The sequence below is a fragment of the Rhincodon typus genome, chromosome 22 (assembly GCF_021869965.1).
Source record: "Rhincodon typus isolate 14 chromosome 22, sRhiTyp1.1, whole genome shotgun sequence".
NCBI lineage: Eukaryota > Metazoa > Chordata > Chondrichthyes > Orectolobiformes > Rhincodontidae > Rhincodon > Rhincodon typus.
Window position 1 is genome coordinate 137,258 of NC_063353.1, and position 13,648 is coordinate 150,905.

Consider the following 13,648-nt stretch of genomic DNA (forward strand, 5'->3'; position numbering starts at 1 on the left):
GCTTGGCCTGCTGTGTTCATCCAGCCCTGCACCTCGTTGTCTCGGATTCTCCAGCATCTGCAGTTCCTACTATCTCTGAAACTGAAAAGATACTAGTATATTCCTAATTTCTACTTTCTGTCCTTTTAACCAATGCATGATGTGGAAGTGCTGGTGTTGGACTGGGATGGACAAGGTCAGAAGTCATATGACACCAGGTTATGGTCCAACAGGCTTATTTGAAATTACAAGCTTTCGGAGCACTGCTCCTTCACCTGGAGTAAATTCATCACTTTCATGACTTACACAAGCTAATAAACTCCTGAAAAGAATATTTTTTTCTTCAAAATTGGTGAAAATCTAGTGAGAACGAAACTTACCACCACAAGCAGCGACGTAAACATCAATTTCAATCCGGACAAACTCTTTCAAGATCTGTTGAGATAGACAGGTCACTTTCTACACAGTTGATAACTAATGTTTAATTAGATTTCTCAATAATTTCTCTCTCTGATTTCTTCCAAACCAACTCAAATTGCAGGAATTCTGATTAACAGATGCGATATGGTGTACTTTTGACTCTCAGACAAATTATTTCAAGGAGGTGACTAAAATACTGGTGGAATGTATTGTGATTGTGATAATGCTGGCAAAATACAGACTCATGATTCAAATAAGTCCACCCCTATTTTTGTGAGAATTAGCTGTTTTGACAGTAGTCGGACCAGATTTGTATCATAAAAATCTTAAACATCATAAAAGAGAAACTGACCAGTGTATATGACATTGTTGTGTGCGGGAGTTCATTGAATTTTTTGTATTCTTTCACAGGAAGTGAGCATTGCTGGCTGGGCCAGCATTTATTACCCATCCCATTTTGCCCTTGAGAAGGTGGTGGCGAGCTTCTTTCTTGAACCACTGCAGTCCACATGCTGTAGGTGTACTCACAATGCCCTTAGGGAGGGAATTTCGGGATTTTGACCCGGTGACAATGAAGAAACAGTGAAATATTTCCAAGTCAGGATGGTGAACGGCTTGGAGGGGGGTATGCAGTTGGTGGTGTTCCATGTATCCACTACCCTTCTCCTTCTAGATGAGTGTGGTCATGGGTTTGGAAGATGCTATCGAAGGATTTTTGGTGAATTTCCACAGTGCATCTTGTAAATTGTACACACTGCTGCCTCTGAGGGAGTGGATGTGGTGCCAATCAAGCACTTTTCTTTGTTGTGGATGGTGTCAAGCTTCTTGAGTATCATTGGAGCTGCACCATCCAGGCAAGAGGGGAGTATTCCATCACAGTTCTAACTTGTTTCACAGTGGGGTTCTAACTTGTCCTTGCAGATGGCGGACAGGCTCTGGGAAGTCAGGAGGTGAGTTGTTCACTGCAGGATTCCTAGCCTCTGACCCACTTTTGTAGCTACTGTGTTTATGTGATGAATTCAGTTGAGTTTCTAGTCCATGGTAACCCCCAAGATGTTGATTGTGTGGAATTCAGTGATGGTAGCACCATTGAATTTCGAGGGCCAGTGGTTAGATTGTCTCTTATTGGAGATGGTCATTGCCTGGCATTTCTATGGCACAAATGTTACTTGCCACTTGTCAGCCCAAGCTTGGGCATTAACCAGATCTTGCTGTATTTGAACATGGACTACTTCAGTATTGGAGGAGTCATGAATGGTGCTGAACATTGTGTAATCATTGGCAAACATCCCCACTTCTGACCTTATGATGGAGGGAAGGTTATTGATGAAGCAGCTGAAGATAGTTACCCCTGGGGCACTACCCTGAAGAACTCTGCGGCTAAGATGACTGACCTCCAACAACCACAACTGTCTTCCTTTCTCCCAGGTACAATTCCAATCAGCAGAGACCTTTTCCCCTGACTCCCATTTTGCTTTGGCTCCTTGATGCCATATGTGCTCAAAAGCATCCTTGATGACAAGGGCTGTCACTCTTACCCACCTCTGGAATTCATCTTTTTCATTCATGTTTGAACCAAGGCTGTAATGAAGTCAGGAGCTGAGTGGCCCTGGCGGAACCCAAAAAGGGCATCACTGAGCAGATTATTTCTGAGCAGGTGCTGCTTGATAGCACTGTTGATGACACCGCCCATCACTTTACTGATGATCGAGAGTAGACTGATGGGACAGGAATTAGCTGAGTTGGATTTGACCTGCTTTTGTGTGCAGGACATAGCTGGGCAATTTTCCATATTGTCGGATAGATGGCAGTGTTGTAACTGTACTGAAAGAGCTTGGCTAGAGTAGCGGAAAGTTCTGATGTGCATGTATTCAGTGGTATTGCCGAAATATTTGTCAGGGCCCATTGCCTTTGCAGTATCCATTTCCTCCAACCATTTCTTGATATCACATAGAGTAAATCAAATTGGCTGAAGACTGGTACCTGTGATTCTGGGGACCATTGGAGTTGGCCAAGATGGAACGTCCACTCGGCACTTCACAAGATTCCTGTGAAGGCTTCAGCCTTATCTTTTTCACTGATGTGTTGAGCTTTTCCATAATTGAGGATGGGGATATTTGTGGAGCCTCTTCCCCCAGTGAGTTATTAAATTGCCCAACACCATTCACGAATGTAGCTAAATAGCAGAGCTTTGATCAATTGGTTGTGGATTGCTTAGCTCTGTCTATCACTTGCTTCCTATGCTACTTGGTATGTAAGTATTCCTGTTTGGAGGCTTCACCAGGTTGACACTTCATTTTCAGATATACCATGTGCCAATCCTGGCATGCCCTCATGCACTCTTCGTTGTACCAGGGTTGATCCCCTGGCTTGATGATAATGGTTGAGTGAGGGATATGCTGGGCCATGAGGTTGCAGATTGTGCTGGAGTACAATTCTGCTGCTGTTGATGGCCCACAGCACCTCATGGATGCACAGTCTTGAGTTGCTAGATCTGTTTGAATTCTGTCTCATTTAGCACAGTGATAGTGCCGCATAACACAATGGAGGTCATTCTCAATGTGAAGTTGGGACTTTATATCCAAAAGGACTGTGCGGTGATCACTCTTACTGATACTGTCATGGACAAATGCATCTGCAGGTGGCTGATTGGTAAGGATGACGTCAGGTATGTTTTTCTCTCTTGTTGGTTCCCCCATCACTGCCATAGACCCAGTCGAGTAGCTGAAACCATGCAGTCTGGAGTCAATGTTAAAGACTCCCAGAGTACCTCCCTCCCTATTGTTTACCACTGTGCCACCAGCTCTGCAGGGTCTGTCCTGCCAGTGGGACAGGGCATATCCATTGTTGGTGGTGTCTGGGACATTGTCTATCAGGTATAATTCCGTGAGTATGACTAGTCTGTGAGACAGCTCTCCCAATTTTAGCACTAGGCCCCAAATTTTAGCAAGGAGGCCTCAGCAGGATCGACGTGACTGTTTCTACTGTTGTCGTTTCTGATGCCTGGATTGATGCCAAGTGGTCCGTCCAGTTTCATTTCGTTGTTGAGACATTGTTGTGATTGATACAAATGAATGGTTTGCTAGATCATTTCAGAGGGCAACTGACAGTCAATCACATTGCTTTAGGTCTGGAGTCACATGTAGGTCAGACCAGTTGAGAATAGCAGATTTCCTTCACTGAACAACATTACTGAGTGTAGAGATAGTAAGAACTGCAGATGCTGGAGTCAGAGATAACACAGTGTGGAGCTGGAGGAGCACAGCAGGCCAGGCAGCATCAGAGGAGCAGGAAAGTTGACGTTTCTGGTCGGAAGAAGGGTCCAGATCCGAAACGTCAAATTTCCTGCTCCTCTTAATACTGAGCGTGGGTTAGCTCCAACTTTTCCTACATTACAACTGTGATTATACATCACAAAGTACTTTATTGGCCGTTGAGGGCTTCAAAATATCTGGTGGATGTGAAAAGTGGTCCAAAAATGCAAGTCTGTCTTTCTTTCTGTCTACCTTTGTCATTCTTTATATTTTTTTTAGTTTCTCTCTGTCCTTTTCTTCCTTCCTGTCTTTCTTTCTTTCTATTTTTCTTTCTATACCTTTTTTAGCCTACATACTCTATCGTTTAAACCATTTGTTACCAATTTCAATAAAACAAAGAACTGCAGCTGCCAGAGATTTGACACAAGCAAAAATAGAATTTGCTAGAGACACTCAGCAAGTCTGATAGCATCTGTGGGAAGAAAACAGAGTTAACATTTCAAGTCCAGTGACCCTACTTAGGAAAAGGTGGTATTTGTGCTGATGTTGGGGGTGGGGAGAGTAGAAGGGGGGTGTGAAAAGAAGTGAGAGTGGATATGTGGAGACAGAGCCGAGAGTGAGGAAAAAAAAGTTGAAGACTGTTATAGACCAGACCAAACCCCCTGTAAATATATCAAGGAGATAGCCTAGATCCTAACTTTTATCTTATTTAATGGTGAGTATAAGGTGCTGTGTTCCAGATGTAATTTGATTAGTTACACTACTTGGCTTTAAGCAAAACACATTTTATTCTTACTCTATGGTTAAAATACAAACAAAAAAAGTAGAATTGGTATAACTTTAACACTTTTAGAAAACTTAACAGAATAAGAGATTTTTTTAAACTACTAGACAGCAAATATTCCAGTATAGTGACATCTCATAAACACACCCTTGGCAAAGACAAATTCAGTAAAATAGATTGGAGCAAATTACTGCAGATGCTTGAATTTTTGAAAAACAAAAAATGCTTGAGGTCACAGCTGCCCAGCTTGCTTTCTCTCAGTAAAACTGATTGTCTCACATGCAATTCTGGCAGCAGAAAGAACTCCACCTTTTTGTTGTAACAGAGAGACAGAGAACTTCTCCAGACTATTTCAAAATCCTACCAACTGCTGAAAGTTAAACTGAAACCCTAGTTTTGTGGGAGCTTCATTTCACCCATTCATGCTCCTTATATTTTTCAAACTAGAGAAAAAAACCCAAGACCTCACAACCTGTTTACTTTCAAAAACAAAGTTGCTGGAAAAGCTCAGCAGGTCTGGCAGCATCTGTGAAGGAAAAATCAGAGTTAACGTTTCGGGTCCAGTGACTCTTCCTCAGAACATTCAGACCTGCTGAGCTTTTCCAGCAACTTTGTTTTGTTCCTAATTTACAGCATCCGCAGTTCTTTCGGTTTTTGTTTAACCTGTTTACTTTATTGGCTTGGAACAGACCGGTCATTACCTCTGTCTCAACTTCTGTTCATAAAAGGAACCAGGACAAAATACACCTCTTAAAGCCATGGTATTATCACAAGACAAAGGGATTGTTAATAGTAAGTCAGGGAAGAGAAGCTAGACAGTTGATAATGGGGATTATGAGTAGTTATATAAATAAGTTGGCTGTGCTGAAAGCAACCCATTTGGTGATGGGACTTGGGTTGTGGGAGTGAGTAATAGTCAAGGAAGGAGGTGTTTAACTTTGAAATTGATGCTGCCAGACCTGTTGAGTTTCTCCATCAATTTCTGTTTTTGTTTGCTTACCGATTTCAAGCCTTTCATAGCAGACACATCCAGGAAAGATACTGCAGCAAAGTCAAGGACAATGCTATGTATTTCCACACTGGGAACGCAAAGACCAGTTGGAAGAGGTGATTTCCAATCAATCCGCATTGGCAACCCTCTCATATCTGTCGCTTTATCCAGTTCTTCAATCATGTTGTTATCTTCATTTTCTGAGTCACTGTCCCCACTTCTTTCTGCAGTTTGGATGTAGCCTTTCTGTATGGAAACATGAATACGATTGGATATGACAGATGCGGGGATACAAAAAAGTTTGTAAGTACAGTATTGTAAGGGTTTATAATGCAGTACTACAACATATGATACTGTGTTGTATCTGGGATACAGTACCAGACAGATTTGGATGGTATTTTACTCAATCTTCTCGTCCATTCAGACCATAAGATCATAACAAATAAGAACAGGAGTTGTACCATTCTCAGTACTCCGGACATAGTCTCACCAGAACCTTGTACTTGTAAGACTTTCCTGACTGTTATACTCCAATCCCCTTGAAAAAAGGACCAACATTCCATTAGCCCGCCTGATTACATGCTGCACCTGTATGCTAGCTTTCTGTGTTTTATGTACAATTGACCCCTCAAGCCTGGTCCACAATATAATAGGATTCTGGCTGATCTGACATCTCTCATATCCATTTTGTTGCCTTTTCTCTGTAATCATTGATTCCCCTTCCGATCAAAAATCTATCTATCTCTGGTTTAAAAGTACACAACTGTGCCCCCACAGCTGAGGCAAGGAGTTCCAAAGACTCTCAAACCTCAGAGAAATAAAAATCCTCATCATCTGAGTCTAAAATTGGCATCCCTTTATTCTGAGACTATGGCCTCTGGTCCTAAACTCTCCCATGAGGGGAATATCCTCTCAACATTTACCCTGTCAAGCCCATTAAGAATCCTCTATGCTTCAATGTGGTCACCTCTTCTAACCTCCAGTAAGTAGGGTCCCAACCCATTTAATCTTTGCTTATAAGACAATCTCTCCATACCAGGAATCATTCCAGTGAACTTTCTCCAATGAAAAGATAACTTTCCTTAAATAAGGGGACTAAAACTGCTCACAGTACTCCGGATGCAATCTCACCAGTACTGTGCACAGTTGCAGTAAGAGTTCCTTACTCTTATACTCCTTATAGGCCAACATTCCATTAGCCTTCCTGATTACCTGTGTGCTAGCTTTCTCTGTTTTGTGTACAAGTATCCCCAAGTCCCATTGTGGTGCAGTTTTTCTCCATTTAAATAATACTTGTTCTTTTGTTCTTTTTGTTCTTCCAAAATAAACAACTTCATGTTTTCCCACATTATACTCCATTTGCCAACATTTTGCCCACTTACTTAACCTATTAGTATCTCTCTGTAATTCCCTTGCACCTTGCTTTCTACTGATTTTTGCGTTGTCTGCAAATTTGCCTTCAATGCATTGTCATCCTTCCTCCAAGTCATTAATATATATTGTAAACAATGGTGGTCCCAGCACTGATCCCTGTTGAACCCCACTGGTCACAGGTCATCAACCTGAAAAAGAATCCCTTTTTCTGAAGAAGGGTCTAGGCCCGAAACGTCAGCTTTCCTGCTCCTCTGATGCTGCTTGGCCTGCTGTGTTCATCCAGCTCTACACCTTGTTATCCCTTATCCCCTCTCACTGTTTCCTGCCCATTAGCTAATTCTCTATCCATGCCAATATACTACGTACAACACTGTGGGCTCTGATCTTATGACTCAGCTTTTTGTCCGGTACATTATGAAATGTCTTCTGGAAGTCTAAATACAACACATCTCCTGGTTCCTTTCTATTCACTCTTTGTTGAGACTTCGTTGAAAAACTCTATTAAATTAGTCAGGCACAGAGAGTACCCAAATTCTTTGCTCTTTGTCCAACTTGTAATGAGACTCACTGAATATATTTTATATTTAGACAGTGTCATCTGCAGGTTTTGCAACTTTACGATGAACAGAACTTACTGAAGTGAGGGCTAACTCTCCTTTCCGCAGCATTTTTTTGATCTTCAGCAGAGCTTTATTTCTCTTCCGGAGGATTCGAAGTGGATTGAACCCAATCTGCAGAAAGGGGTTTCCAGAAGTTTAGTTACAGTCCAGTGTTTAAATGAAATCTCACCATCAATCAAATAGAATTATTTGGAATTTATCAAAACAGCGTTTTCCAGAACCTTCAAAACTGTTTAAATATTTCACCTTGTGGTATTTTAATTTTACTGGAATTCAAAATAAATATACAACATCAAGCAATTAGTGAAATAGCTTTGAACAAACTGTGCATTGTTAAAACTAGGAGAAATATTACAGGTCATGTTAGAAATTATACGATAAATGGCAACTTACAGCCTCAACGAGTTTGCTCCTAAGGAAGTCGACATTTGCAAAGAAAATTGGTGAAGGGCATCGAAAGATCTTTACTCCTTCAGGCTCATAAATCTGAGGCAAGAACAAGTTAGATTGGTAGATGTACAGATTTATTAAAGAAATGCAATGGTGTTGAATGATGATTAAGTAATTTCCTTACATTGAGATAGTCTTTCCTGTTCTTGTAGATATCCGTTCCACTAATATTTGCCAACACAGAACATTGTGGACTGAAAATAAAGCACAATATACTGATCACTGCCATTTATTGGTCACTCTGCTTACTGGTTATTCCCATGTATTGTTCACTCCCATTTGCTGGTTTATCCCCTCTATACCTACTTTAAGAGTTACTGATTATTCCCACATAATGTTGGACCTAACATTAAATTCAAAGTCTGTTGAGCAATGGTCTTCTCCACACTGTGTTATATCATGGCTAGAACTTCTTAACCAATATTGTATTGATCATGCAAGTAAGCAAACTAAAGAACAAATATCAGGGTCTTCCTAGACGCAGAGGCCAAAGTTGGTGACCACGTTATCTCATCAGTTGTGATTAGAATGCTCAGCTCAACAGTATCCAATCAGATGCTCTGCAAAAGGCGATGCAAAGGATCTGATCACCTGGGATCCTGAAGGAAACATTTGAAAAACAATTTTGAAACTTCCCTGAAGCTCAACTCTGTTAACATCAACATGTGAGAAACAGGGGCCCAGTCATGATCAGGTTGGCAATTGACCCAAAGGTATCAGGCCTTTCAATCAACAAATGCAGAGAACAGCAAAAGTGACATGAAAAGAGAGAACAGCAGCTCGAGCTAAAAATCCACCAACACCTTGACTGCTGACAATTGATGTCTCACTGAGAAGAGGAAACTAGGCCATTACAGGGTTTTGAATACATCCGCAAACTCACAGTAACACTGATATTTCACTGCTGTCCATCCAACTCTCCATGAGGATGAATCATTCTCAACACAACTGACAATAGTGGGTCCCATGTACTGGTTAGTTGTCTGAAATGATTACTACTTTTTACCAGTTGTGTTACTGGCTCCTATTCCAAATATACCCAAATGCTACAATGATGATAGGTAATTTAAATAAAGGTTCTTTATTAGAGAATAACAAAATTCCAGGAATGCTCTTTACATACGTTTACTGATTAATACTGCTCCAACCAACTATGATATCAAATATAAACTTACATCACTTGCTGTAATTTTTTTAATTCATCCATAAAATGTAAGTGTCACCGGCTGGGCCAGCATTTATTGTCCATCCCTAGTTGCCCCTTGAAAAAGTAATGGTGAGCTGCCTTCATGAACTGCTGCAGTCCATGTGCTGTAGGTAGAACCACAGGATTTTGACCCAGCAACAGTGAAGGAATAGCAATATATTTCCAAGTCAGGATGGATTTAGAAGGGAGCTTCCACATGGTAGTATTCCTATGTATCTGCTGTCCTTGTCCATCTGGAAAGATGGTGTGGTGACAAAGTTGGAAGATGATATGAGAGGAATGTTAGTGAGTTGCTTCTGTGCATCTTATACATGACACACACTTCTGCCACTATGCATAAGTGGTGAAGGAACTGAATGATAAAAGTGGTGGATGCGTGCATAAGAAGCCAACTGCATTGTGAAGATAGCATCAAGTTTCCTGAGTGTCACTGGAGTTGCACTCATTCAGGCTAGTGGGGAGTATTCCTGACTTGAGCCCTATAGACAGTGGCCAGACTTTGGAGAGTTGGGAGGTGAGTTACTCATCGCAGTGTTCTAGCTTCTGAGCTGCTCTTGTAGTCACTGTACTTATATGGCTGGTCCAGTTCAGTTTGTGGTCAATGGTAACCCCCAGGATGTTGATAGTGGAGGATTCAGTGATGGTAACACCACTGAATGTCAGAAGGAAATGGTTAGATACTCTCATTGGAGATTGTTATTGCCTGGCCCTTGTGTGGTGCAAATATTACTTAATGTATACTAATCCCATTACAAATGTAGCAAAATGTTAATCAATATGTGAAACCATAAACTACAAAGCACAACAGTTGATTTCCTTAAGTAGAATGAATTACATAACCTATAAGCTATCTACACAATGGAATAAGATATTGTACAGAATATTCAGACATGTATTGATGTTCAAATTAATTGTCCCAGAGACTCTAAAATGTATAGTGATTTGCAAACTCAACCTGGTCTGGCAGCAGCGAAACATCACTAAAATCTGGGACTTTTGTCTTGATTTAAAGGTATAGACTGACAATCTGGCACTTTGTGCATGCCATTTTCCTTATCACCATTCTCAGAACTCAAATGTATATCTGTTCATGACCTAAAGGAGTGTTAGCTATTGTGCTGTTGTATAACTCTCTGAACTATCATCTCTTCAAGGTCAATCCATTCAGGATGGTCACCTCATCTGAGTGTGTCTCACTACAGATCTGTGGTGGTTCTGAGTGGAATGGCACAGTGGCTCAGTGGTTGGCACTGCTGCCTCAGAGCACCAGGAACCCAGGTTCAATACCACCCTCGGGCAACTGTCTGTGTGGAGTTTGCACATTCTCCCTGTGTCTGTGTGGGTTTCCTCCAGGTGCTCCAGTTTCCTCCCACAGTCCAAAGCTGTGCAGACTAGGTGGATTGGCCATGCTAAATTGCCCATAGTGTTCAGGGATGTGTAGATTAGGTGGGATACAAGGGGATGGGTCTGGGTGGGATGCTATAAGGGTCAGTGTGGACTTGTTGAGCCGAAGGGCCTGTTTCCACACAGTACAGATTCTATGAATCTTCACATTTTCCTGCCCCATCTCTCATTTAGTCAATGTAACAGAAGATTGTAAGGAAACTGGAAATAATAGTTGAGATCAGTAATTCTGCATTCCGTGAATAGACTACAAGGGAAAAGCTTGATGTCTTTATTTTAACATTCAACCTTCATCTCAACTCACTATGAGTTCCCACTTCTTAATTCACTACCTGTTTATCCTGCCAAAATCTCTCTCTTCAAGTAAACTCTCCGTATTCATGGTCATATCCTTGATTTGTCATCTTACATGATCTTGCTACTCAATTCATAAATATGGCCATATCTGGTCATTTTCCATGTATCATTCTACCCACACCCCAAACTTATTTCCCTTTGTATCCATCCATGGGTAAAACTTTGCCCCGTTAACTTACAACTGCACTTTCAACATTCCAGCTGGCTAGCCTTCAGATGTTTGTTTGGTACACCCTATCTGCAACTGTTGATTTGCTGAATCCCATGCTGACTCCCACATTTGATGCCCTTGTTCTCCCTACAACCATTACTCCTTCTCGCCCTGGCCAATTCCTCTTATAGCCCTCATCTTTCTTCCACTAAGTCCAAAAAGAGGTAAACGTAGAGTCATAGAGCTGTACAGTATGGAAACAATACTTTGGCCCAACTTCTCCACACCGACCAGATATCCTAAATTAATTGAGTCCCATTTGCCAGCATTTGGCCCATTTACGTCTGATCCCTTTCAGATGCCTTTTAACTGTTGTAACTGTACCAGCTTCCACCACTTCCTCTGGCAGCTCATTCCATACAAGCACTGCCCTCTGCATGAAAAGTTGCCCCTTAGGTCCCTTTTAAATCTTTCCCCTGTCACCTTCAACTTATGCCCTCTAGTTTTGGTCTCCCCCACCCACATGAAAAGACCATGGCTATTCACCTTATCCATGTCCTTCATGATTTTATAAACATCTGTAAGGTCAGCCCTCAGCCTCCAACACTCCAGGGAAAATAGCCCCAGCCTATTCAGCCTCTCCCAAGAGCTCAAACCCTCCAAACCTGGCAACATCCTTATAAATCTTTTCTGAATCCTTTCAAGTTTTACAATATCCTTCCTCTAGCAAGAAGACCGGAATTGCATGCAGTATTCCAATAGTGGCCTAACCAATGTCCTGTACAGCTGCAATGTGACCTTCCAACTCCTATACTCAACGCACTGACCAATAAAGGCAAGCATACCAAATGCTGTCTTCACTATCCTGTCTACTTTCAAGGAGCAATTAACTTACATTCCCCAAGGTCTTTTTGTTCAGCAACACTCCTCAGGCCAGGCTGGGCCACATAAAGTATTATCAGGTCCTTCTATCTTTGACTAACTCTGCTCACTATTCCAGAATCATCCTGCAATGTAAAGATGACTTCCTCCACTCCACCCCCCCCAACAGCTTTTTTTCTGTTCTGCAGATTCCCTTTTTAAACCTCTTCTTTATCTCCTCCACTCTCATCTCTAACAAGAGATATAGAGAACTCAGGGAGGGCTTTGTCTAATCTGGAGACAATCCACTCAGCTGCATTGCACTAAGCTGCTGGGCAAGATTTCCCTCGAAGTTTCCTCTTCTGTCCTCACCCTTACCCTTACCCTTACCCTGAACTCACATTTCTCTACAGTTTCTTTTCTATTTCATGCTCCCCCAGTGCTCATCATATCCTTTTGAGCCACTTCCTGCTCTCCTGACTGTATTCTCACTGATGGTAACTATTGTCCCTCTTTCTTTTAAAATCTACTACATTATCCCCTCCCCAGAAAAACAAACATATCACCTGACTGCTTTTGCAAGCTCCATCCCATGTCCTTCCCTTCCCTCTCCAAAGTCCTTAAAAATGTGACCTTCCAAATCTGTTTCCATCTTTCCTGAACCTCCAGGTTTGAATCCCTAAAATAGTATAGCCTTTATTGTCACATGCACTCGAATGAGTGCAGTGAAAAGTTTGTAATGTCGCCTCCCAGTGCCATCTCAGGTACAGGGGATCTAGGTACATATACTTAAACTGTTATTACAGAATTGAAATACAGGTAGTAGAAAAGTACAGATAGACAAGCATGGAACTCAGAGTTTAAAAAGTCCAGAATGATAATAAAAAGTATCTTTAAAACTACTTAAGTTGTAGTCCTTTTCCACTGGGTCGGTGCCCACTGGGCTTCAGAACATGAGGACTTGCTGTTTCCACACGCTGGCCTCTATCTGAGACTCATTCCCACCAGCCTGCCCGGGCTCGCTGTGCTCCCCACTCCAACTCCAGCCACAACTCACTTCCATGACTCGGCCTGCAATCGCTCTGCTCCCTGCTCCAGCTGCGACTTGCTTCCGGACTCCATTCTCCATTCCTCCAGGTAAGGTACTTTAAGAAGTTAAAAGATGTTGGGGGTGGGGGAGAAAAAAAACTGCAGCAAGGAAGGAAAAAAGAAAAATAAAGGAAAAGGGACTGGCGAGCAGAGGAGCTCCAACTGGCGTGTCTTACTCTGCCGCCATCTTTACTGTTGTGAAGATGTAGATGGTAAGATATTGATATGATAAGATATGATAGAGATTGATATGACATAGATAAGGTATGACCAACTATTGCTAAAATGTTGTGGCTGCCCTTATCAAATTCACAAATGACATCTTATGTGCCTGTGACAAAAATAAACCATACTTCCTCATCTCTTCAATGCATCTATATCCTTTTACAGAGTATGATGTAGAGATGCTGGTATTGGATTGGAGTGGACAAGGTCAGAGATCACATGGCACCAGGTTATAGTCCAACAGGTTTATTTGAAAATACAAACTTTTGGAGCCCCGCTCCTTCTTCAATTCTTACCTATCCAATCATAGCCAGAGAATCACTTGTAGTGACTTCTCTTCCTGCTCCTGTACCATCACTTGTGGCATCCTCCAAGGATCTATCTGAGGTCCCCTCCTATTTGTTATCTGCCTCAGGAAGGCTAAAGCAGATTGTTTACTATCTTGGTGTCATATTTGAGACTGAAATGAACTTCCAACCCAC

At 41.8% G+C, this 13,648-nt stretch overlaps 1 protein-coding gene across 1 annotated transcript in view; it reads right to left on the bottom strand.

Moving 5' to 3' along the window:
• The window catches only part of LOC109923835 (chloride anion exchanger-like), a 61,122-nt gene that overhangs the window by 5,201 nt on the left and 42,273 nt on the right, over positions 1–13,648 (bottom strand). Inside the window, exons 14-18 of the mRNA XM_048610265.1 lie at positions 7,997–8,066; positions 7,816–7,908; positions 7,438–7,533; positions 5,438–5,674; positions 360–414 (exon numbers count right to left, since the gene is read on the bottom strand). Of these exons, the coding sequence (XP_048466222.1) occupies positions 360–414; positions 5,438–5,674; positions 7,438–7,533; positions 7,816–7,908; positions 7,997–8,066 (551 nt within the window). The remainder of the gene's footprint in view (positions 1–359; positions 415–5,437; positions 5,675–7,437; positions 7,534–7,815; positions 7,909–7,996; positions 8,067–13,648) is intronic.